The sequence below is a fragment of the Erpetoichthys calabaricus genome, chromosome 8 (assembly GCF_900747795.2).
Source record: "Erpetoichthys calabaricus chromosome 8, fErpCal1.3, whole genome shotgun sequence".
Taxonomy (NCBI): domain Eukaryota; kingdom Metazoa; phylum Chordata; class Cladistia; order Polypteriformes; family Polypteridae; genus Erpetoichthys; species Erpetoichthys calabaricus.
This window is the reverse complement of record NC_041401.2, coordinates 163,424,007-163,451,352: the sequence shown is the minus strand read 5'-3', so window position 1 is coordinate 163,451,352 and position 27,346 is coordinate 163,424,007. Positions and strand designations below refer to the sequence as shown.

Sequence of the window (27,346 nt, the reverse complement as noted above, 5' to 3'; positions counted from 1 at the left end):
ACAAATCAATTCAGAGGACTGAATCCTTAAAATCAGGGCTATTAAAATGAAGGGAAAAGGAGTTAATTAGCAGTGAAACTGATCGCTGTTTAGGAAAAAGGGTTAGAATGAAACCCTGCAGCCACTCGGCCCCCCAGGACTGGACTTGGACACTCCTGACCTAAGGGAAAGCGTACTCAAGTTATCATGTTCACATACACGCGCACACAGACATAATTCCAAAAATGGCATTTTTGGACTCAGGGAGGTCTAAAATGTCAAGATTCATCAAAATCTCAAAATTAAATATCTGGACGATTACAAGACTTTCCCTACGAGAAAGTAAATTGGGCTCAGGGAGGTCTAAAACGTTGAGATTCATCAAAATCTTAAGATTGAATTTTTGGACGATTACAATACTTTTCCTATACTTCGTAAATGAGAAAGTAAAAAAGAAAGCATCTGGCAACGGAGAGTCAACAAGACTTTTCAAGTCAAAACTATTTCTTAAAGATTATTGTGCCAGAGCCACACAGCTTGAGGTAGGATTAAATCACAGTGCTAACTTACCCCACAAAATATTTTATTAGCCCACATCAATAAAAAATATAACAAAATTGAAATTTTTAATCTTGTGCAAAAGAATGCAGTTGTGTGCATTACAATTCTTCCTTTCCATGTTTTGAGTCCAGGGGTGAATTTGCTGCTGCCTTCGAGTCCGGACTGTCTGGTCCCTGCGCCTGATTCTCTGTCTTCATATGTGAGGTGTTGCCAGGTCCATCTGGTTTAGGGATTTCATCTTTTGATTCCTCAACCAAGCTGGTGCCCTCTTTTTCAGTTCCCTGAAATTCAGCATCCACTGGACTAAAAAGCATGGTGAGCAACTCTTCTGCCTGGATTCTCTCCTGGTGGTAGAAGAAAACAATTTTATCCATCTCCAGTTGCTTGTCCCACACACTTCATAACACTTTGCTTTTATAAACTACAGGCCTATGTGGGCAGAGAGAGAGATTGAGACAAAGAGTGAAAAGCTCAGGTGCAGAGTCGGTTAAGGGTACGTGGTCATATGAGCGGTCCAGAGTAACAACAAAGATGCATGAGGTGCAAGGGGTTTTCTCAGTCCAGATCAGCTCAAACAGACACTCTACTCTTAAGTAGAAATCTGAAATCCACTGAAAGCCTTTCCTGTGCAGAATTCACACTCTCCCAGGATTACCTTGGGCGAATCAGCTGACATTCGCCTCCCACATCCCAAACATGTGCCCCTTAGTTGTTATGGTAACTCCACATTAGTGCTTCATGAGTGAATGTGGATGGCCCAGCAGTCTGGCCTTAACTCTGATGTTTCACGGATCGACTCCGACTTTGGGAATGCGTAGAATAGCATTAAATGGACAGACAGAAAGTTAACTCACTCAGCCCTAACTGAACTCTTAAATGAAATTCTTTCCTCAATGAGGTTTCTTGAGAACTGAATAGGTGGGCTTAAAACTCGCCTGTTGTATCAAGATGTCGTTACAAGTCTCACTTCACATATCTGTATCCTGTCTCTTCAAGTGCTGTTATGAACATAACGCAAGTTTCTCAGACCAACTCAATCCATTTCAGGGCTGGTGTGGTAGACTTTGAGAGGCAGCCTATCCCAGCCTAACTGTTCATTATAATAAAACAGCAGTGACCCCTGGGTTCAGAGCATGTGGATCCTCTGAAGTTTGCCTATCAGACACATATCTGTGTTGAGGATGCTCTCATCTACATGCTCCACATAGCTGACTCCCACTTGGACAAAGTCGACACCACAATCAGGATAATGTTGTTTTATTTTCCCAGTGGGCTTTGCATTTTGATGCCCTTTATCACGGACTACCTGACCAACAGACAGCACTTTGTGAGGCTGAGGGACTGTGTGTCAGAAATGGTGGTGTGTAAGACTGCAATACCTCAGGGAGCTGTCCTGTCTCTCATTATGTTTATCTTCTCACACTAGACTTCCAGTACAATACCAGCGATCATCATTGACAGACATTTTAAGATGGCTTGTGCATTATAAGCTGCATTAATGGAGACGAGTCAGAGTACAGGAAAGTTGCAGACTTCGTCATGTGGTGCAGGGACAACAACCTGCAGCTTAACATCAGCAAGACAAAAGAACTAGTGGTGGACTTCTGGTGTGCCAAGGAGCCTCAGAGACCAGTCACCATCCAGGGGAGGACATGGAAATGGTGAAGAGCTACAAGTACCTGGGGATTCACATAAACAGCAAACTGGACTGGTCTGACAGCACAGTGGCTCTACACAATAAGGTCCAGTGATGACTGAACTTGCCAAGGAGGCTCAGGTGTTTTGGTGTATGCAGCAAACTTCTGGAAATGCTCTATCAGTTCATAGTAGCCATTGTGGTGCTCTATGCTGCAGTCCCCCTGGGAAGAAACCTGACCTCAAAAGATGCATAATACCTGATGAAACCTCTCAGGAAAATCACAGGGTGAACCCCATACACAGTGGAAGCTGTGGAAACATCCTTGATGTTTATGTTTTTGCTGCTGTATGCATCTGCATTTCCCCATGAGATTAATAAAGTTTATCTAATCTAATCCATTGTGGCCCTTTTCATACGGTGCCCATAGAAAGCATTCACATCTTTGGAGGTTTCTACATTTTACCACTGATGGGAATGATACTTTTAAAAGTAACTTAGTTACATTATTCATTACTTACAAAAAAAAATAAAATAAAAAAACATATAGTTACTTATCTCTATATACAGTATATATATGTATATATAAAATCAAACATCTGTCTGTCTATCCACTTTCCATGAGAGAACTACTTAACGGGGGGGACGGCACAGTGGCGCAGTGGTGGCACTGCTGCCTCGCAGTAAGGAGACCTGGGTTCGCTTCCTGGGTCCTCCCTGTGTGGAGTTTGCATGTTCTCCTCGTGTCTGCGTGGGTTTCCTCTGGGTGCTCCGGTTTCCTCCAGCAGTCCAAAGACATGCAGGTTAGGTGGATTGGCGATTCTAAATTGTGCTTGGGGTGTGTGTGTGTGTGTGTGTGTCCTGTGGTGGGCTGGCACCCTGCCTGGGATTTGTTCCTGCCTTGCGCCCTGTGTTGGGGGATTGGGATTGGCCACTGTAAAAGTCTAATTTTCCTCGGGAACAAATAAAGTTTTATCTATTTGTCTATACTGACACTTTATTAGTACGTTTCAATTCCTGGATTGCACACAGCAGCACACACTTCTCTGCATGCTTGTGCTACTGTGCCCTGCAAAGAACTGGTGTACCATTCAACACGGATGTTTCTTGTCTTAAACCCAATGTTTCTGTGATAATCACTGGCTCCCCATAACACTTAACTGGACATATTAAATTTACTCCTCAGCGCATGCAGGATTAAAGGTACACTTATAACTTTTGGTCAGTTCTTGTCACTTGATTGCACACTATGCACATGCTCAGACTCCTTCTCACAAGTTGTCACCAGACAGCCGGAGTGCGCACATACATAGTGTTACACCAGCAGCAGCAGGCAACGTCTTTGTGAAAACAATCACCAACTATGAAAAATCTTTTTTTTTATTTTTCCATAGTAACACAGTAATGCATATATGTTTTGGTTTTAGTAATGCAGATTTTTTCACTTCAATTAAATAAGTATTGTGTTGGGTGACTTTAAAAAGTAATACGACTACTGTGATTGGCGGCCTCAGCCTTTACCCAGCCAGGACGCCTGCTGGATGGAAGGACCCGGAGAGAGAGAATCTGTGAGGCACTACCTCCCCTGGGGCACTACAGGGCAGCCCTCCTAGGGCACCTCAGATTCCCCCAGGGCACGCTGGGAGTTGGAGTTGGGTGCAGCCCTGTTAGGTTCCGTGGGGGCCACTGGGGGAGCAGCAGAGCCCTACAGTGGACTTCCACCACACCTGGGAGTGATTCTAGGTAACGCTGAGGAGGCACCTGGAACACTCCAAGGACCTGAATAAAAGGAGTCGCCTCACTCCATTCGAGTCAGGAGGAGGTGGATGAAGCTTGTGAGGGAGGAGTGGAGGAGGGAGAGATAGAGAGAGAGAGAAGAAATAAAAGAAAAAGACTGTGCTTTGGTCTTGTGGACACTGTGCTCTTGTGGGGAGCAAAGAAGGTGTTGTCATGCACGTGCGAGTAGAAGAACGCCAGGCCAGGAGGTAGCGGGGTGCACTAAACCCTCTCCTGTTAGCTCTACAGACCAGCCGCAGGAAAATCTGTCTGACACATCATTGAAGATGCCACTTCTGGCACCTAGGACGACACCACTTCCGGTTCCGGCGCCTAGGTCACTTCCTGTTCTCCTTCCTCACTTCCGGTCTTTCCATTTAAAACTGCCATCTTCTCAAACCTCAATTAGTTCACTTTTGGACTCCATCAAAGACACTTCTGTTAACTTTTCAAATCCACTGCAGCCAGGGACAATACACAGGTGGCTGCCCCAAACCTTTACGAGTGTGGTGAGTCTGATCTTTTAACAGTGTGCTGTGTGGAGAAACGTGTGTCCTGCTCGTCTGTGTCTGGTTAGGGTGGCTGTACGCACCCCGTTGGTCCACACAATGTAACAATCATTACTTTCAACACGTTACCCCCAACACTGCATTTTATTGTCATACAACAATGAATTTAATTTGGCTTTTTGTAAATGATCAGAAGACGACTCCTTAATGTCAAAGTGGAAACAGGTCTCTTCAAAATGGTCTAAATTAATACTTGTATAACAATAAAATGTGAACCTTTCCAAGGGGTGAATACTTTCTACAGGCCCTGTCCACTGAGACACAAGCCCACTAGATGTGACACCCTGATCTTCAGGACTAGTGGTGTCATGTGTATAATCTTTACAGGTCTCTCTTCCTGGTTCTGACCACATCTTTTGGCTCCCCTTTTGATTGCCTGGTTATTTTGTTCACAATAATCCTTGGGCACAGTAATGTATCCTTAATAATATCGAAGACATTCTGATACATACCGTGTTAAAATTAGCAATTTCCTTTACTGTAACAATATATAGCAGGCACTTGTACGATTTCCAGATTATTTTCTATGAAAAGCCAAGGGCAGCTGAATGTCTGCAATTTTTTTGACTAGATCACACCCATGCCAATCCTGATGAATATCCAGGCTTGTGTCAAACAGAACGTGTACATCTTCAGCATTTAAATACTGCCAACCTTATTTGCCTAAAGCCTAGTGTCAAGGTGGGATTGAGGTGTGTGTGTGTGTGTGTGTGTATTTGGAAGGTTATGTCCCTTTCCTTGTCAGTGATTAATTGTTTCATCATCGATCACGGTGATGGGCCTTTCAATGAACAGAAAGGGTCATGTCAACTTACAAATGGTGCTGCACTTGTCCATTAACAGTTGAGTTCTTGCTATATGAGATGCTGTAGGGAGTCATGTTACCTACCAGATGTCACTGTTTGGTGTCCTTGCTGACAAACACATTCTTTGTTTTGACTGAAAGGCTGACAAATGGCAATGCCATTTTCCATCACAGTGGCAGCAAATGGCAAAAGATCAGGATCAAAACAAAGTAATCCACAACAGATGTGGCACTGGAATCCCACTAAAGATTTATCACCAGGCTTATGTGCCACCTTTAGGGCTGGGTATTCCCCTCTGTCCCTCCATCTGGGATTCCCCCGCTCATAAATGAAATACAATTGTTTGTGCCAACTTGAATCTCAGGACCTGTGGATTTCACATTGGACCCATTGCAGCACATGCAATGAACATAAAGCACAAAACAGGAATGTAGTCGGGTCCTTAAACCATAATGACACGTGTACCAACTCCTAATAACCACATCTTACTAATTTGTGGTCACCCCTTTATTCTTTTTGCCTAGATACATCTTGACACTATCACAATGGATGCTCTCTTTGGTACTGCTCTTCCCTTTTATGTGTACTTGCATTTAATACTATGGGTCTATCTTACTTCTCCTGTGCCCAGGTGTGGTAAAGTGAGTTACGGGTTCCGTGGTAGAATAGAGTTTTTAAATAAAAAATTCTGGCTCGGGCTTATGGGTGTGGTTGTGTGCCAATGGAAAGCCGTGTGGCTCTGGAGTGTTTAATGAGGAAATTGACTGATTGCATATTCATGTGCAAACGCGGACAGCTCAGCCAGTTCATTCGTCGACACATCAAGTGTCAGTACTAAAAGCAACTGCACCCACAAAGTATATAAAGAGTCTGAGTAGGATAGAGGATGAACAGAGAGACAAGATTAGAAAAGAAAGAAGGGAGAAAAATCAAGAAAGATACAGTAGTTGATAAAATGCCTGGACGAGGATTGAGAGAGTGAGCCAGAGCTGCTGACGGGATGCAAGGTGGTCAAGGTGGAGGTGGCCCGACAGGGAGTCAGGGGAATGGTACTTAAGGTGAGGGTCACGTCTGCTGAGTATTCAGGGAGCAGGAGCAGTCAAAGGGCTTTGGGGATCATCCTATGGACGTTTAAGAATTGTGGTGAGATGACAGAGCTCGGCTTTGGGTGTCCCAGTGAGGACCAGCTGCGGTGGCTGGGACGCAACTCGTTTAATGGAGGACTGGACTTAATGGCATCTTGTGTGAGGAAGAATGAAAAGTATCTTGACTTTATCTACATGTTTTGACCTTGATTTTAACGTTTCTTTGAATTATTTATTTACCACTTCACGATAATGTACAGTGAATACACTTGACTTGAGCATTCTTAGTTTTCATTCTCTTTCTCTGTACGTTTAGCATTCGTTTGCTCAGAGGTTGATGCACTTGCTGCTTCCTGAGCAGCTCTTCTTTTCTCTATCCTAGCGGCCCGCTTCTTCTCTTCTTTTCGTTTTAAAACTGATTCAGTGTTTGTGTTGCAATTACTTAGTACGTTTTCCTCAATATTTTACTTAAGCTGGCACTAAGTCTTCAATCTGCCTCAAGAATGACTTAAGATTTTGTTGCACCGATTTTATTGTTTGGGTGTCCTCATTGCACTAGTCCATCCTCGATTTAATGGCTATCAATATCCCAGGTACAGGAAGATGCCAAGCTGTGGGGACTAAGACATTACACCAGACATCCCGTTTTCCCTTGAAAGCAACTCTACCTTTCACAAATAGCCCGTTTCAAATGTCAATTTTTTTGTTAATGTGAGTCTTTTGGTACACCTGTTCACCTCATCCCTCAACTGTCCTGGGATCTCATTTAACCGGACCTTTTTGCTGAGACACCATCTTCAAAAATATAACAGATTTCCTTGTAGAATCCTAATCATCGCTTTACTATATTTGAATAAATTCATTTCTCAGCTCACAAATTACACAATGGATTATTGCCCTTGTAGCGTGCCTCCAGGCTGGGAGAACCAGGGGAACAAGCGTGGCCGGTACGTTACCTCCCCAGGTACGCTAGATGGCAACCCCCTGGTCTGCAGCGGTGCCTCGGACTCCTGCAGGGCTTCATGTGAGTTGGAGTTTGGTGCAGCCCTGTTGGGATCCGCAGGTGCTGCCAGGGGGTACTGCAGCTGGAGTTGCTGAGCCCTTATGGGCAGTCCTTCTGCCACACCCGGAAGTGCTGACGGAAATGAAGTCATCAAGCACCTGGAGCCCTTCCGGGTGCATTATAAAAGGAGCCAGCAGCCACTACTCCGGTGGCCAGAGTCAGGAGGAAGAGGACGAAGCTTGCTGAGGAGGAGTGGAGGAGAAAAAGACAAGGATAAAAATATTGTGTGGTATTGCGCTTGTGTTGGGACTGTGTTGTGCCTGTGGGAACAAGGAAGGTGTTACCCACAGGCAGAAGAAAAGAAAAATAAACCATTTATTTGTTTTATCAGTGTGCCTCCTGTGTCTGTCTGTGTCGGGTCAGGCGCTAGTATAGCGCCTTTGTTACACCCTTTAATCACCCATCCTCTACTGCTCCAACAAATATCCATACAAGTCAGTTATCATAGAAGCCCTCCTACTTGATCTTATAAAATGCACTTTGTCCACCAAACTACTGCACATATATTAATATTATATATAGTATTTTGAAGTATTTTTGTTACTTTACACAACTTTTCGAGTGAATTTCCTTCATAGCCATTTCCATCATAGCCCTTATCTCTATAATCTACATAATGCAGAACGCACTTGTAACCACCATTTTTGTTATTTGACATCCCTAGCCATAAAGTCAGACTGGTTTGTGACTCATCCCAGGTAAATCAAACTGGTCTGACTTTGTCTTTAAGTTGTATGGGAAGACACACGTGTGTGCAAAAGCTGACAGCCAATGAGAGCTCACCCAGAAGTATAATGCATACAATGCAGCTGCGACAAGAAAAAGAAGGTGGATGTTTTGGGACAGAGAGGCAGAAAGAGGAAGAAGCAGAGTAGAAGTAAACGGCACAGCTCTCAGTGCTGCTATCCCACCACCCAGTGGAGGAGGACAATTTCAGTTAGCTATACCTTTTCTTTGTGTCGGGGGTCCAGTGTGAACCAGATTGCCACGGCGCACCGCTGTCCTTTAGTAACTGCCTTCACCCCATGAGGGTTCTCCTTCCCTGCTCCAAAGCTCACAACCCGTCCACATTTGGGAGAAACTTCAGCCTAAAAGTCAAAACCAACATTGCATTAGCAAGGCATTGAGTGCTATTAAAGGATAAGTTTGGTATTTTTCAAGTCAAATGGGATGGGATTTCTCAGTTTTTTTATTTTTAATAAATTTGCAAAAATCTCAAGTAAACTTTTTTCACGTTGTCATTATGGGGTGTTATGTGTAGAATTCTGAGGAAAAAAATGAATTTAATCCATTTTGGAATAAGGCTGTAACATAACAAGATGTGGAAAAAGTGATGTGCTGTGAATACTTTCCGGATGCACTGTAAAATTTCATTCTAGAGTGAAATGCTTTTTTTATTAATTTTAAAAATACCTTGTCTGTTCTTACAGCTTACAATGAGGATGGGGTGAGCAGAAAGAACAGAAGGGTGTTTTATCACCAAAATAGAAACAAAGACTAAAAAAAATTGCGTCTTCCATTAATAGAGCATTAAAGTAATGTTAAAATAAAAAAGCCAAATAATTGCACCAAGAAGACAGTTCCGTTTGCATGAAAACCAGCATGGGAGATCAGTAAGGCCGTGTATGCAGATGTGTAACTTTTTATGTTCGCACCCATATTAGAGAGGCGTGTTTGGGGGAGTTTATTTATTTTCCTGGGAACTCAAAATCAACCAAAATGGCGAATAAGGCATAGCCTTGGGTTAAAGCACGATGATGAGCATGGACAAAATCTAGAAAACAAAGACACCAGTCACACAGCTAAATGCAGACTTATCCATGCCATCGTGTTCCCCATTGCTAATGTACAGTATGACTGTAAAATCTGGACTTTGAAAACAGCAGACATACGACAGATCAATCCATTTGAATTACGGTACTGGAGAAGGCTGGCTTGCATTCTTTCGACAGCAAAGTTACAAACAGAGTTGCATCGAGACAGACATCACTCTGGAAGAAAAGATCACCAAGCTAAGACAGACTTATTTTGGACAGGAGATGCATGGCAATGGTTTTGAGAAAGGAATCTATTCTACAAAAAGTCAGCAGAACAAGAAAACCACTATAACAAACAAGCTGAATAGATATCATCAACAATAACACAAGCATGAATCTGCAGTAGCTAAGGGATTCTGCTCAAAACACAAAAACGCATAGAAAGCCGGTCCACAGACTTGCTGAAAGTCAAAAACGACTGAACAGGTAAACCAATCAATCATTTGGTATCGATACCATTTTCAGAACTAAGTAAAGGTATTAAAACTGTAGTGGACTAAAAAATCCAGCTAAGATTCACACCGTTGATATAACTGTGATTTATTTATTTTTTCGGTGGAGATCCCAGGAACGTACCCAGCCTTGGCCCAAATCACACACATTCCCTTACAGACACAAAAAAACAACCGGTAATAAAACAGAAATGGCAGAATGTATTAACCAGTAATAAATTAAATATATGCAAACTACAATGATCCCACTCCAGTTCCCCCTATGGCAATATACAATAAACACAAATTCAACAATAACAAACCACTAACAAAAACCATACACTATGAAGTCCATGAAAATGGCAACTGATGAAATGATGGAGGTAGATAGTCCAGAGATCAGCACTCTATATATGAATGTAAAGGTAAGTCCAACCGGTATTTCCTGATGAGATGATGACGTGTGATTGGGATCAGGCGCACTCCTTTCTTTGCAGGACTACAACAAATCCTCAGACAGTTCTCATGCAGCAGGAAGACACTAGGCAGTCCATACACCCAAAACAGGAGATGATTCAGGACAAAACAACAATCCACAAGTATCAAAACGGGAAGGCAAACAGACAGGCAACTCCAGACACGAAACACAAAAGACTTTTTCTCCTCTGTAGAACTGGCCTACTTTTAAATGTCACGCTGGCCTCCTTGTCCCCAGCAGCCCCTGAACCCTCAACAGACAACCAATCACAGCCACTGCAGGGACTGGTGGGAGTTGAAGTTTCATTTCCCAGTAGCACCATTACAAAACGGTAACAAAGCAAACAACGGAAAACTCCTCAAATCACCCCAAGCCTTACAGCAGCCACCCTGCTCTGCAGCACAATTGAGTACCTTCCTCCTTGCTTCAAGTCTCCAGAGTCTCTAGCTGTTGTTAATATATAAGTTCAAAGAGCAGAGTGGGGCCCCCTTGGTGAATCATGCTGGATGTATTGCTGTAGGTATACTGGAGTGTCATCATCAAATATTATCATGTGAAGCCTGAAACCGAAGACTGATTTATGACCATTTATGTTAGGTAGATTTCCCTCTAGTGGCTGGGTGGTCTTTTTGTCCTTGAACCCCCTGTGGATTTTATTTTTTTTTCTCCAGCCTGACTGGAGGTTTTTTTTTTTTTTGTTTTCTTCTGTCCTCCCGGCCATCTGACTTTATCTTTTCCTTTTTTACTTATTCCTTAATATTATTGCCTAATCTTTTTTCGTTTTTAATTTCATATAACAATCTTTGTGCCATCTTGTAAAATATTTTGAGTTACATTTAGGGAATTCATTCCTGGACGGGTTTATCGATTCCCGGGAATTCGGGAATCCCGCATGTCATTCCTGGGAAGCCCGGGCTCCCGGGGGTGACACAGTGCACGGGCATCTCACACGTGAACGACCGACATTTATTTTAATAAAACTACTGCAATATGTTGACACGAATAAAAGACTAACCTTATCTACAAGCAGTTCATGCTGTCATATAAGTACATGTATCTTTAGTTGCGGTAGTAAGAGCATAGAATGCACAACGTGTTCAGCGTGCGGTCATCCAGGCGAGAGCGCACCTTCATGCAGAGTACGCCAGCCACTGAGAAAGCACACTCTGCCTCCACTGAAGTAGGTGGCACAGTCATCAGATACTGATACACTTGTTCTAAACAACGCCCGCGCTTGCATCCAGTTTCTTGTCATCATTCTGTGATGGCAAGTTTCTTGGCACAGATAATGCAGATGCAACAGACTGACGCACTGCAATTTCAAGTTGCTGTTCAAAGCTGTTGCCTGATGAAGTGCAAGCTGCAGCAATGGCGCCACCTTCATTATTTTCAACTATAACTCTGTTATTTCTTGATCGATTTTTACACTTTTACACGCTATACATGCGAGCTTGGCCGTTCCCATTTTACCGGGAATTACAGCAGTTTCATTCGGGAATTCCCTAGTTACATTGTTATGTGAAAATGTGCAATAGAATAAAATGTTGTTGTTGTACTGACAATATGTGCTCCAATTGGAGAAACAAAAGAAATATAACCAGTGTCCCACACGTGCACATGGAAGGCAGCTAAAAGGCTTGAATGAGAGTAATTCCGAGCCAGACTGGGAGGTAGCGGAGTGCACTGACTTTTTTTTTCTCACTTTTCTGTAGACCGTTCATGGGAAATTCCACCTCGCCCTGATGACGTCATTCCTGGTTCTGGCCCCTTTGATGTCACTTCTGGGTGCGAGCCTATGCATGAAGACCCTTCCAGTTCCTGCCCCTTTGAGGTCACTTTCTATACTGGCCTTTAAAGCTGCCACCTTTCCCCCATCCCTTCAGTTCTGTTCTGGACTCCAATCTGTACACATCAGCACAAATGACTTTAAAACCATTTTGCAGCGAGGGAATAATACACGGGTGGCTGCCCCATACCTTTCAGTGGCTTTTTTTGATTTTTGTGACACCAGTTGTATCTTAAATGTTTCACCTTAGATAAAGGTGTCAGCCAAATATGTAAATGTTGATCAAATTTGGGGAAAAAAATTAAAACCAGAAAGAGCCCCAAAAAAACAAGAAAACCATATAAATCTCTGTATAAGCCTGTTTCAAAAACAAGTAAAAACATTAAAAATCTAACGCAATTACAACAATGGCCACTTGTATCAGCAACCAAGAGGGCTCCACCCGAAACCGATGTCCTCTATGCATAGATCCATTCAGATTAAAATGCAGATAAATAAATAAATAATTTCTTAGTTCTTTTTTTGTAAAATACTTTTTCATGCATCATGTCAGTTTTCATGCAAATTAAGCTGCTACTTCTGTGCACTTTGTTTAACCAAAGAGTACACTACAAATAGGTGAGGACTACCAGGTTATGTTTAACCACAAAATGGAGCCCCATAACCCAATTTAGAAATGACTTACAGTTATAGTTTTGGCATCCAGCTCTGTAAAGATGAATTCTCCTCCCTCAAATTCATTATTCAGGTAAAGAATAGCACTGCAAAAACAAAAAAACAATCACCCATCTGAAATGCAGCAACATTCATCCACAGTAAACAAACAGACTGAAGACAATCAAGGGTATTAATGCCATGGCAGTCATCCACGACAGATCCAGTCCTCATACTGTGCTCTAAGTTCAGCCATGACCCAAATCTGTTGGAGTGATTTGACTCGACGTACGGTGACTCCAACGCATGTGTGTCAAATTCAATTCTGATGAACTAAAGCAAGGTAAAATGGTGCAACCAGACATTTGCTATCATTTTTACAGTCATTCAGCAACATATACATAACAGCAGAACCCAGAGAATCAAATTCAAATGACTTACTCTAAATTTTCCCCCTGAGACTTGGGGCTTAAGGAATGCAATATAGCGCCACCGTATCCGAGTTCTCCTAAAACAATATTTGCAAATCCATTCTAATTCACTGCACAAGGTGCACTGCACATACACTATATGACTAAATGTTTGTGGACATCTGACCTTTGCACCTATATGACCATGTTGGACATCCTATCCCCAAACCATGATCATCAATATGGAGTTAACCTCACTCTTGCAGCTATGGGCACACTTCTGGGAAGTTCTTCACAATACTTAGGAGTGTGTCTGTGGGAATACGTGTTTTTTCAGCCAAAAGATAATTTATGAGGTTAGGTGCTGATGTTAGATAAGAAGACCCTGCTTACAATGGGTGTTCCAGTTCATCCTAAAGGTGTTCAATATTGTTGAGGACTCTGTGCAGCTCATTTGAGTTCCTGAACCCCAAAGTCATCAAATCTTGTTTTTAAGAACCTGGCTCTGTGCACAGGGTAGTAAAGTATTGGTTAATGCCCTAGTCACCTCACGTATAGATTACTGTAATGCTATTCTATCTGGCATCCCACAAAAACGTATCCATCGCTTACAACTTCTTCGAAATTCTGCTGCCAGGATAATAACCTGCTTTTCTAAATCCACTGAACATATTACACCTATTCTCTCTCAACTTCACTGGCTCCAAGTTAACTACAGAATACAATACTGCTCTGAACATTTAAAGCTCTCCACAACCTTGCTCTCCCCTACCTCACTGGCCTCCTACAGACTTACACTCCCTCTCGCTCACTCAGATCCTCATCTGCAGCTCTACTTTCTGTACCACACATCAAACTCAGTTATATGGGAGCTTGAGCGTCTCTCATAGTGCTCCTCGACTCTGGAATTCTCTTCCCTCTTATATTCGTCAGCTTGATTCAATATCACATTTTAAAACTGTCCTCAAAACGTATCTTTTCAAACTGTATACCAATTGTGAATTTTACACTGTTACTGCCAATTATCTTTGTTTGTTTGCTAATTATTGCTTTTTAATGTATCATTCTCTTTGTTTTGTTTAACTAATGTTGTTTAATTTCATTGTAAGGTGACCTTGAGTGCTAAGAAAGGTGCCTATTAAATAAAATGTATTATTATTATTATTATTATTATTACTGTCCTTCAAACTGTTTCCACAAAGTTGGAAGGGCATAACTGCATAAATTGTCTTTGTATGTCATAACATACACTTCACTGAAACCAAGGGGCTTAGCCCCAACCCTGAAAATCAGCCCTAGACCATTACCTCTCCTCCTCCAAACTTTATAGTAGGCACTAGGCAATCCCTGCAGGTAGCATTCTCCTGGCATCTACCAAACCCAGATTTATCCATCACATTGCCAGACAGTGAAACTTGATTCTTCACTCCTGTTGGCAGAGTGCTTTACACCACTCCCGCCGACACTTGACATTGTGTGATCTTAGGTTTGTGTTCAGCTGTTCCGCCATGGAAGCCCACTTCACGAATCTCCCAACGCACAATTCTTGTGCTCATGTTGCTAACAGAGGCTGCTCGGAGCTCTGTTGTGAGTGATGCAACAGAGGACGGCGATCTTCAAACGCTATGCGCTTCAACACTCAGAGACCCCACTCCAAGTTTCTGTGGTCTGCTACTTCATGGCTGAGCTGTTGTTGCTCCTGTAAGGACAGACAGGCACACCGGCTGGATGAGGGAACAGCTTCTTGGCCAGATAGAAGCACATAATGGATGGACCTCTGGAAGCCAGAACCCAGGAGAAGTTCCATCCCCCCTACAACAGGTGGCAGTGGTTGTCCCAGTGGAGGCTGTGTGGTCTCGTGGCCTCGGAACCCCTGCAGATTTAGTTTTTTACTCCAGCCCTCTGGATAATTTTTTTGTTTCTTCTGTCCTCCTGGCTGTCGAACCATAATTTATTCATTGTTACTTAGTATTGCCTAATCTTATTTTTATTTTTTTTTTCTTCATCTTGTAAAGCACTTTGAGCTACATCATTTGTATGAAAATGTGCTATAGAAATAAATGTTGTTGTTGTTGTCCCAAGGCATCCCAGTTTGGACATGTGCAGAGATACATGTGAATCAGAGTCTAGAAGTGTAGTTCTGTCGGGGTACCTGGGTGCTGTTAGGGGGCTCTGTCGAGGGAGGACCTCCCTGGTTTCCAAATAACCTGGAACTGCTTCCAAGAGAACACACTGTGGCACCAAAAGCATTTCAGGGTCCAGCTTAAAAGGAGCCCGCTGTCTTACCGGTAGGAGTCAGAGCTGTAAGGCAGTATGTAACACTCAACAAAAGGAGTGGAAGGAGAGAAATAGACACTTTGATTGTAATTGTGGTTGGTTGCTTCTGCACATTTGGCGATATATTTGTAATAAAATACTTTATTTCAACTCGAGACTGTGTTGGGTACAATTGTGTCTGAGGTTTGGTGGTCATACTCCTAAACAGTTCCACTCCACAATAATAGCACTTAGTTAACATGGGTGGATCTAGCAGACAGGCAATTTCACACACTGACTTGTGGCATAGGTGGCATCCTATGGCAGTGCCACATTTAAAGTCACTGAGACTCTTTGGTATGACCCATTCTATTGCCAGTGTTTGTCACTGGACACTGCATGGCTATGTGCTTCATTTTGTGCACCTGCTGACAATGGGAGTGGGTGAAACAACTGAACTCGATAATTTGGAAGGGTGCCCACATACTTTTGGCCAAATACTGAATATATATTTGCATTTGTGACATTACTTTTTTTCAGAAGTACAGTACCTTCTTTCTCTGAAAAGAGTCATAGCAGGTCAGGAATTTTATTAATAGACAAAAACTGCCTGAGATGCTCTGGTGCAGAGAGAGTAGTTGAACAAACTGATCCTCATCTTGTCTTATGTTGTGTTCCATTTACCACGAAAGGTGTTGGGAATGACGTCACACCCAAGTTGACCACGTTCTAGTAAAACATTCAGAAAACCAATATGGATGCATCCAGGAAAACCTTCGTTGTACTTGCACCGTTGGAGTCAACAGAATGTTGATAACAATGCAGTTCGTGGTATTTCTCATATCAAATCAATTTAGCAGTGTGTCCACAGATAGAATTTGGGTGGTACTGTGTGTACAACTGATTTAACGAGACACAAATAGACCGAAGTGCTAATAAACAGTATAATACTACAGCTTTCACTGTAGTCGTGGTCATTTTGGATTGACTTCACAATCTGAAGTCGGATAAACTCAAACACGACAGACCAGCCCTGAGTCGGAAATCCAACTTGAGGGGGCATTCTAATTGAAAATTCTGACTTCACACTTCAAATGGATCACAGCATTAAGGAGATCTGTGCTCTGTGTGCCCTGATTTCATGACTCATTAAGTCAGTTGGGTTTAATTGTAATTGAGCTGTTCTTCGCTGTAAGAATAAAATAGTCAATAATGACATTAGATCTGAGGGAATGCTGGGAAGAGTGGAGAGATGATTGCAATGTCAAATCTACCATAGACTGGGCACAAATACAAGAAATCTTGGTAGTAAGCACCTGACCTAGAAGCATGGCTAAAGCTAGACCATGTTAGGTTGAAAGGAGGCTGCTCGTTTGCATGGGTGTGCCAACCAGAACATTATGTCAGCATGTGGATGAAGGGTTTTGCTTGTTTTATGGTCAACATGGGGCACGTGGGTGATAGATAGATAGATAGATAGATAGATAGATAGATAGATAGATAGATAGATAGATAGATAGATAGATAGATAGATAGATAGATAGATAGATAGATAGATAGATAGATAGATAGATAGATAGATAGATAGATAGATAGATAGATAGATAGATAGATAGATAGATAGATAGATACTTTATTAAATCCAAGGGCAAATTCACATACTCCAGCAGCAGCATCTTATTGCAGATGTTGAAGGACGATGAAATCTTTTGCCCAACAATCTTTATTAAAATTAAAACGAATGAAGGTTATTATGAGTATGGGTATAGTATGAGTATGAACATAATAAATTGAAAAGAAATTACTCAGCTGTAAAACTCACAACATTAAATAAGTTAATGGCCTTTAAATGAGGTGGCATGGTGCTGCAGATGAAAGAACAGCAGACTCTGCTCCAGTCCCATGGTACTGCCTTTGACTTCTCTCTCTTGATTCCTTTTAGCTTACACATTGCCTATTTAAAGTAAACAAGCAAGACCATCCATTATGTTAATTCTTATTTCTGACTTGTCAAGATAGTTTATGTGGTCTTTCTGCCCTCAAACCATCTCTGGTGGACCTTTTAATTTTGAGACAATTGTGTAATAGGCAGGGCTTACACAAATAAAACTTTTAAAAATATGTATAAACTGCCTTCATTATGTACAATCACTGTAAATTAACTGAATTATGTAACCTCAGTAATATTAACTTATCAGTAAAATATCCATTTAAATGATGGGAATTCTAACCATACCTAATATGCTGGTTTTGAACCTATTACTACATATAAGTCCACCAGATAAATAAAATACACTTTCACAATTCCAAAAATCAATTCCTTTCTGCTGAAGTACATGGAGACTGCAGGGTGACACCACACATCCTGCCCTATGCGGATTCAGAACCAAGGTTCAAAGCAATGATAAAAGTTCAGAGTGCTGCATGTGGCCCATCTGATTTACCATTTTTTTGTAAATTTGTGGAAAAGAGCAATTACCTCATTCTAATGAAGCACAGTGACACATTTCATTAAAACTGGCCATTTCTTGAGCCCATTTATGTGTGTAGAACAGAAAAGAAAAGCTAGCCTGGCACTACCTGTAGTCCCTGTGGGTATAGGCAGGAGGCTCCTTAATGCACTCTAGGGCTTCCGACTGCAGCATGCAGTTGTCCACATGCACTGGATGGCTGAGGTCCTCCCTTCCCTCCTGCTTCTCTGAAACACAAGCAACAGAACATGTCAGGCTGGCACAAGTCCTTCTGCAAGACTCTGAGGCTGTACCCACAGTCAGATATCTGTCAGATATGGAGCAGCTGTCAGTCACTGGTCAATTCCTCCAGCTGAGACGCTTTATGTTATTGGCTTAATGCTGGTTTTAAAAAATCGGAAGTGTGCTCCCCTCAAATGTCTCATATACTGAGATAGAGGAAAAGGTCATCAGAACCACTTTCAGTTTTGCAATATTTCTAAAATATCATATCTCTTTGTTTCTAACTAATTGAAAATATTGATACACAATCATTTATCTCTATTTATAATCAAATTTTATATTAAAACTATCTGTCCCCCACGGCATTGCCCACGTAGTGGTGAAACAGGACAAACTTTAAAAATCAATAAACAAACAAGTATCGCTAGCTAAGCAGAGGCAATGTCCATTCCAAAACATGGTGAGAAATAGAGCGGTTTGAACGGAGGCTGGTGCGTGAGTGAGGGGGGCCCTGCCTGGCTCCCCACTCCTGACGTCACGCTTCCCCCTCTCCTTGGCCCGCAGCCTCTGTCTAGGATTAGTGCGAATATATCACTCCTGCAAGTGAACTATGATTGTTAGAACAATGATAAAAGTCGCTAAATCAACAGGAAAGTCCAGAAAAAAACCCGATCTAAATCCGTGAAGAAGTTCTCTCTTTCGCTAACTAAGCGGATGTAAGACACGTCCCAAGGCTGGCACGTGAGGGAGTAGGGCCCCGTCCCTCTCCCCTAGGCCCGCTGCATGTCTCTCGGCAATCGAGGAAATAAATCGGCACTGCAAGTGAACTATGATACTTAGAGCGATGTAGTCAGATGTTGGACTTTATTATATATAGAGATGATATTTTCGCACGTAGGGAAATTGAAAACAGTGGTGGAATGTTTTCATGATTACATATGCATTACCTAGATTACGTGCAAAGTAAAAAGAGTCATAGTCACCTAACAACACAGAAAAAGTGTTAGTTTTATATAATATTTGTTGCAATAAATTGCTATAGGTAAAACTGCATTTACTGTAGCTACATTTAATCATAATAATAATGGCGGAAAAAAAAAAAAAACAAAATCAGAAAATTAAATGTATTACCAGGAACACAACGGAGACGTAGCAGCTTATTTTTCCCATTACATCTTTATATTTACATAGCATGTTCAATGTTTACACGTTATTAAACTGATGATGTATAAATTAAAATAAAATTAATAATAGTTATAAAAAGAATATACGCTGTATCGAATACAGTTTTTAATATCGTGTACACATATATATTTCCATGATACAAAAAATTTGGATGGTTGTTTAAATAAAATACCACTTCCAATTGCATAATTTTTCTCAAATTTTACATCTGTTTGCTTTTTATCATTATAAATATCTATGCAAAATTTGAATCATCTACAGTAAATGTAATTATAAACATAGTTTACTTGAAAACTCACGAAAGTGAAATTTCATATCTACTTTTTATTTCGTTATTTCTAGTATCTGCACAAAATATGAATAATATAGTTTAGTATAGTTGAAAAAATCTGAAATGTGTTCAGGTAAAGTTCCACTTCAGCGAAAAGTTGATAGGATTTCTTATTTTTGATATAAAGCAGGTGTACAAAATCTCATTGACCTCAGTTAAAGCGTTTTCGAGTTATCATGTTTACACACAGACAGACATAGTTTCAAAAATGGTATTTTTGGACTCAGGAAGGCCTAAAACGTCAAGATTCATCGAAACTGGGAAAATGTGCTGCCATGTGAGCAGTCAGTTTGCTCAACCAGATTCACCAGCAACTGATGCAAAAAAGTTTTCTGATGCATATCCGCAGTTATGGAGTAGAGTGAACTACTAAGAAAATGCAGTCTTCAAACGGGGAATATCCAAGCAGGAGCAACAATGGGATTAGTGTGTTACATTATTGAAGGCCCATGCTGAAATTTTCTACTTACAGTATGTCGTCTCCTTCCTTATGTTATCTTATTACAGTAATCCCTCGCTATATCGCGCTTCGCCTTTCACGGCTTCACTCTATCGAGGATTTTATATGTAAGCATATTTAAATATATATCGCGGATTTTTTACTGGTTCGCGGATTTCTGCGGACAATGGGTCTTTTAATTTATGGTACATGCTTCCTCAGTTGGTTTGCACAGTTGATTTCATACAAGGGACGCTATTGGCAGATGGCTGAGAAGCTACCCAACTTACTTCTCTCTCTCTCTCTCTCTTGCTCTGACATTATCTGCTCCTGCGCACACCTAGATGATATGGACGCTCATCTAAAAATGCTGAAAGATTACCTTCACGTTGCTCCCTTCTGTGCAGCTGCTTCGTGAAGCGACATGCTGCACAGTGCTTCGCATACTTAAAAGCTCGAAGGGCACGTATTGATTTTTGATTGTTTGTTTTTATCTGTCTCTCTCTCTCTCTCTCTCTCTGACATTCTCTGCTCCTGACGGAGGGGGTGTGAGCTGCTGCCTTCATTGCAACTGCTTTATACGGCGGTGCTTCGCATACTTAAAAGCCAAACAGCCCTATTGATTTGTTTGCTTTTCTCTATCTCTCTGACATTCTCTGCTCCTGACGCGCACTCCTTTGAAGAGGAAGATATGTTTGCATTCTTTTAATTGTGAGACAGAACTGTCATCTCTGTCTTGTCATGGAGCACAGTTTAAACTTTTGAAAAAGAGACAAATGTTTGTTTCCAGTGTTTGAATAAAGTTCCTGTCTCTCTACAACCTCCTGTGTTTCTGTGCAAATCTGTGACCTAAGCATGACAATATAAAAATAACCATATAAACATATGGTTTCTACTTCGCGGATTTTCACCTTTTGCGGGGGGTTCTGGAACGCAACCCCCGCGATCGAGGAGGGATTACTGTACTCAAAAATGCTGTTTACACCTCCTTGCACTGTAGTATCTACTGGACAGGCTAGACCCTAAGCATCTACTTGTGGCTAAGCCGCGTAAACGTGTACTGGGGCTTCAAACAGCAAAATTAGAGAAGTTAAATCTTCACTTTATAACCGGTGCTTTTACTGTGCATGATCTTCTCAAGTTTGTGGGAGTTTAGTCTCTGGTTTTTCTCTCTAAATTAGTCCAGTGAAATGTGCATGGCAATGTAAATGAGAAGAAGGAGGAGGTTGCGAGCATGCGCTGATTGCGCGTTGTCGGACCCACCACACAATGAACCACCTGAATTGGGACCTGAGTGAAGCAGTGGAACAGTGTGAGGGATTTTATGGTGGCTGAGAGTGCTAATCCTGCCACCAACCCCCAAGTCAGAGGACCTGCTTGCAGGAGTGGATGCAGATTAATGTCATACCCAGGATGAAGCAATTGCAGATTAAGGGCCTTGCTCAAGGGCCCAATGGAGTTAAGTGTACGTGAGCTGATCTGAAATGGACTAGCGCCCCATGGCTCATGGCTTGCATCTGATGCCTCTGCCTTCACCACCTTGAACTGAATTAAGTGGATTTGATCACAAATTGATGGGATTTGCTGCCATCCAGGGCTAAATTCATCTAATTTGTCTACACAATTCTCCGGCAGAATTTTAAGTTTCTCAAAGCACATCCTATAATGAACTACAGGAATAGTGCAGGATTCAGTTACCTGTGACTTCCTAAAACCAAGCCAGTTCTGCACATTTTCTTTAGTGATGGTGCATTCAGATTGAGCTCAGCCATACTTAAAAAAGAACAATAATAAAAACCTGAGATGTTCTGGTGGTATAATGGAAAAAGTCAAGGCTCACAGCTTCAGGGAACTGCCAACATGTAGCTACCATATTCTCCATGCATCTGTGTGAGATAGTATGGCTAATTGGCCCTTTGTGAGTAATTGTGGGTGAAGATTCATTTGAAAATGTGTCTTGTGCGGGCAGTGCCAGACAGTGTGGTGTAGTACCTACGACAGTGGAGGTTCCTGTTTCAAGTCCCATTGCCAGCCTATTGGATGACCTGAACAAGTCACTTAACCTTCCATTGCTCCAATATGAAATAAATAGACGGGTAACACAGCTAGTACAAGACGAGATTGAAATCTAAGTAATCAACATACATACTCCTCAGTGTTAACGTTTGGAATGCATTATGCAATACATGTAGTAATAAAATGCACTGCATTTGTCATTCCAACAGGTAGCTCATCACAAACATCTGTTGTAATAATATGCATTACTACAAATGTTTGTGACATTCCATCTGTTGGAATGAATTAAAAACAAATTGAAAATCATTTTCGTGATTTTTTTTTTTCTATCCACTTCCTTTTTCTCAAGGATCTTAATGGCTCTGTCTTTACACATCACACAATCTATCATGACAAGCAACCTCACCTCATTACCACTCAAAAGCATCTTTATAAACACAATTTGGCCACATTTATGCTTCACTGTAAGGATGACATTACACAGCTGACAAGCTGCCAGGCACAGCAAATCCCATTCACAACAAAGCATTCAACTTTCATTTCAGTAGGTCAGAAAAGTTGTTCTAAATTATTTTAGATATCGTAAGCTGTTGTCCTCTGGTCAGGTCCTCCCATCTCAGCCATGGAAATGTGTCATTTGTTTCTTAGTCATTTTTTAAAACAATGTCCTCAAAACTAGTCCTTTATTCTTTCACTTGCTTAATGAATTCCCGTGCTCTTCCTCTTTTCTGTAAGGGTTTTCCTCTGGATTTCCAATTTTTCTAACTTATTCCAATGATGTGTGACTGCTAGATTAATCAGCCCAAGGTGATAGATAGTGTGTGTAGGGTGTACTTAAATGTGCCCCTCAACAGATGGAGATCCTATCCAAGTTTAATTCTAGTGTGTGCCCAATACTGCTGTGATAGATGACTCTAAAGATTAAGAGGAGTTGAAAATGAATGGATATGCTTGAGTGTGTTCTTGTGGACTTGGCCCATCACAAAGTCCTAAAGCAAAGCAAAACAGAGAGGATCATGGACTTCACGGCTGAGTGTTCTGCATGGTGTACATTTTCTGAAATGACCACATTCAAATTCATGTCTCTGAGTGGCCTAGCAAGTAAACTACTTGCAACTGGGTCAGATGTGGAGAATAAGAGGGAGATTTGGGAATAATAATTTGTGAAGAGATGCAACAGATGATTCCATACACATATTTTAAGTGGAGTCTGCAACATGAAGATAAAATGTACATGATTTCTTTATTTTTATAATTGTGTATCCAGGTGCAGGAAGCATGGTAGCACAATGGTTACCACTACTGCTGCCTTAGTACTGTTATTCATTTTGTACTCCCTGTTATTTTTTAACAATGTTAATATTTCTTAACACTGTGTTACATTTATGGCAATGTCACTCTGTCATGTGATCAGTCCTGTGGCATCAATGACATAATGTTGGTTACGTATGTATACTGTAGCATTTATACACAGAGTTATCCTTCGGTGGATAAAGAAGCTCTTTATTGCAGTTCTCGGTAGCTTACCTTCAACACCCAAGTCAATAGGTTTGTTTTGGTTTTAGACTCTGGCATTGTTTCAAGACAAACCCTTTCTGGTTTTACCTTCAACTTGCCATTTGGTTTAGTACATTTTACACAACATTATCAGGTGCCGTAACAGTCATTTCCCGGCCTCTTTTAGATCTAATGATAACTTGAGCATGCACATAACAGCCATGAATTGGAGCACATGATGGAAATACCAGCCTATTTGGGAATGTTTGAGGGGTCTCAAATGTTTGTAAGATTTCCTATGCCCCAGTGCTGCAGGGTCGGGTTTGTTTAAATGGGCCTTCAATGCCAGGTTTCTCCCCTCGGCTTTTCTGGGCTGGTCTTAGGACTCCACCAGATGCTAAATTTCTGTGTGTATGGATATGTGATGAACAGTGTACCCAAGGGAGAGAAAGTGCTGATTGGAGCGGATTTCAATGGGCATGTTGGTGAAGGGAACAGTGGAGATGAGGAGGTGATGGGTAGGTATGGTGTCAGGGACAGGAATGAAGAAGGTCAGAGGTTAGTGGATTTTGCCAAAAGGATGGAGAACGTATGGTGAATACGTATTTTAAGAAGAGGGAGGAACATAGGGTTACGTACAAGAGTGGAGGAAGATGCACACAGGTAGATTGCATCCTATGCAGAAGAGTTGATCTGAAGGAGCTGGAAGACTGCAAAGTGGTGGCAGGGGAAAGTGAAGTTAAGCAGCATAGGTTGGTGGTCTGTAGGATGACATTGGAAATCAAGAAGAGGATAAGAGTGAGGGCAGAGCCAAGGATCAAATGGTGGAAGTTGAAAAAGGAAGACTGCAAGGTTGAGTTTAGGGAGGAGGTGAGACAGGCACTGGGTGGCAGTGAAGAGTTTACCAGACAGTTGGGAAACTACAGCAGATGTAGTAAGGGTGACAGCAAGAAGGGTGCTTGGCGTGACATCTGGAAAGAGGAAGGAGGAAAAGGAAGCCTAGTGGTGGAATGAGGAAATACAGGAGAGTATACAGAGGAAGAGGATGGCAAAGAAAAAGTGGGATAGTCAGAGAGATGCAGAAAGTAGACAAGAGTACAAGGAGATAAGGCGCAAGGTGAAGAGAGAGGTGGCAAAGGTTAAAGAAAAGGCGTGTGATGAGTTGTATGAGAGGTTGGACACTAAGGAGGGAGAAAAGGACCTGTACCGATTGGCTAGACACAGGGACCGAGCTGGGAAAGATGTGTAGCAGGTTAGGGTGATAAAGGATAAAGATGGAAACATACTCACAAGCGAGGAGGGTGTGTTGAGCAGATGGAAAGAGTACTTTGAGAGGCTGATGAATGAAGAGAATGAGAGAGAGAATACAATACAATACAATACAATACAGTTTATTTTTGTATAGCCCAAAATCACACAGGAAGTGCCGCAATGGGCTTTAACAGGCCCTGTCTCTTGACAGCCCCCCCAGCCTTGACTCTCTAAGAAGACAAGGAAAAACTCCCCAAAAAAAACCTAGTAGAGAAAAAATGGAAGAAACCTTAGGAAAGGCAGTTCAAAGAGAGACCCCTTTTCAGGTAGGTTGGGCATGCAGTGGGTGTCAAAAGAAGGGGGTCAATACAATACAATACAATACAATACACAGAACAGAACAAATCCTCAATAAAAAAAATTTTTAGAAGTGCGGAGCAGAATTTAACAGTAGATGATATCACATAATAAGATGTAGATAATTTTAGAGAGAAGAGATTGGATGATGTGGAGATAGTGAATCAGGAAGTGCAACGGATTAGCAAGGAGGAAGTAAGAACAGCTATGAAGAGGATGAAGAATGGAAAAGCTGTTGGTCCAGATGACATACCTATGGAAGCATGGAGGTGTTTAGGAGAGATGGCAGCGGAGTTTTTAACCAGATTGTTTAATGGAAAGTGAGAGGATGCCTGAGGAGTGGAGAAGAAGTGTACTGGTGCCGATATTTAAGAATAAGGGGGATGTGCAGGACTGCAGTAACTACAGGTGAATAAAATTGATGAGCCACAGCATGAAGTTATGGGAAAGAGTAGTGGAAGCTAGGTTAAGAAGTGAGGTGATGATTAGTGAGCAGCAGTATGTTTTCATGCCAAGAAAGAGCACCACAGATGCAATGTTTGCTCTGAGGATGTTGATGGAGAAGTTTAGAGAAGGCCAGAAGGAGTTGCACTGCGTCTTTGTGGACCTGGAGAAAGCATACGACAGGGTGACTAGAGAGGAGCTGTGGTATTGTATGAGGAAGTCGGGAGTGGCAGAGAAGTACGTAAGAGTTGTACAGGATATGTACGAGGGAAGAGTGACAGTAGTGAAGTCTGCGGTAGGAGTGACGGATGCATTCAAGGTGGAGGTAGGATTACACCAGGGATCGGCTCTGAGCCCTTTCTTATTTACAATGGTGATGGACAGGTTGACAGATGAGATTAGACAAGAGTCCCCGTGGACTATGATGTTTGCTGATGACATTGTGATCTGTAGCAATAGTAGGGAGCAGGTTGAGGAGACCCTGGAGAGGTACAGATATGCTCCAAAGAGGAGAGGAATGAAGGTCAGTAGGAACAAGACAGAATACATGTGTGTAAATGAGGGAGGTCAGTGGAATGGTGAGGATGCAGGGAGTAGAGATGGTGAAGGTGGATGAGTTTAAATACTTGGGATCAACAGTACAGAGTAATGGGGATTGTGGAAGAGAGGTGAAAAAGAGAGTGCAGGCAGGGTGGAATGGGTGGAGAAGAGTGTCAGGAGTAATTTGTGACAGACGGGTATCAGCAAGAGTGAAAGGGAAGGTCTACAGGATGGTAGTGAGACCAGCTATGTCATATGGTTTGAAGACAGTGGCACTGACCAGAAAGCAGGAGACAGAGCTGGAGGTGGCAGAGTTAAAGATGCTAAGATTTGCATTGGGTGTGACAAGGATGGATAGGATTAGAAATGAGTACATTACAGGGTCAGCTCTGGTTGGACGGTTGGGAGACAAAGTCAGAGAGGTCAGATTGCGTTGGTTTGGACATGTGCAGAGGAGAAATGCTGGGTATATTGAGAGAGGGATGATAAGGATAGAGCTGCCAGGGAAGATGAAAAGATGAAGGCCTAAGCGAAGGTTTATGGATGTGGTGCAAGTGATGGGTGTAACACAGCAAGATGCAGAGGACAGAAAGATATGGAAGAAGATGATCCTCTGTGGCAACCTCTAACGGGAGCAGCCAAAAGAAGAAGATGGATATGTCTAACTTACCTGCTATAGCTGAGCGGCACACAAGGTGCGTGTAAGAGAAATAAAGTGGTGTCTCCAGGCGGAAGTAGGACTCCACGACCTTTCGGACCTTCTCGCTAATGTCAAAGTACATCTGGGCACTTTTCATGGGTACTTTACCCTCCTGAGCAAGCTAGAAAAAGAACAGAAAATTGACTCTCACATCTGCACCAACACATCAAGGTTTAAAGGGCACTTTAACACAGATACCTGCCTTTAGGGCTTTGAGGACAGTGACACCCTGGAAGCTCTCGCTGGGTGTGTGAGGGGATGGTTTGCCCCTGTAGCCATCCCCCTTTAATGCAGTTGCCTATAAAAGAAGAAAGAGAAGAAAATAATTCAAGTTAGCAAAGCACCCGGAGAAAGAACAAAGAGTGTGCTAACATGTTTTCAGTACACAGCATTTTATTTTGTAGAAAGTGATGAGCACTGAAACAGATCAAAGGCAACATTTATTATGATACACCACAACACTTTTCTTTATTTGGTGTGAACAGCCTTCTCACTTTTATTCACAAGTCCATATAAGATTCCCCTACTATGAAGCTGCCCAAGACCCCTGACTATTCCTGTATTCATTCCAGGATTTGACATTGTC

The 27,346-nt window shown here is 41.9% G+C and overlaps 1 protein-coding gene across 1 annotated transcript in view; it reads right to left on the bottom strand.

Annotated features, from left to right (window-relative positions):
- Positions 1 to 545: 545 nt before the first annotated feature.
- p3h1 (prolyl 3-hydroxylase 1) overlaps positions 546 to 27,346 on the bottom strand; it is a 58,147-nt gene continuing 31,346 nt past the window's right edge. Inside the window, exons 10-15 of the mRNA XM_028807712.2 lie at positions 26,963 to 27,058; positions 26,731 to 26,881; positions 17,888 to 18,005; positions 12,673 to 12,748; positions 8,423 to 8,563; positions 546 to 884 (exon numbers count right to left, since the gene is read on the bottom strand). Coding sequence (XP_028663545.2) covers positions 639 to 884; positions 8,423 to 8,563; positions 12,673 to 12,748; positions 17,888 to 18,005; positions 26,731 to 26,881; positions 26,963 to 27,058 — 828 coding nt within the window. The 3' untranslated portion in view covers positions 546 to 638. The remainder of the gene's footprint in view (positions 885 to 8,422; positions 8,564 to 12,672; positions 12,749 to 17,887; positions 18,006 to 26,730; positions 26,882 to 26,962; positions 27,059 to 27,346) is intronic.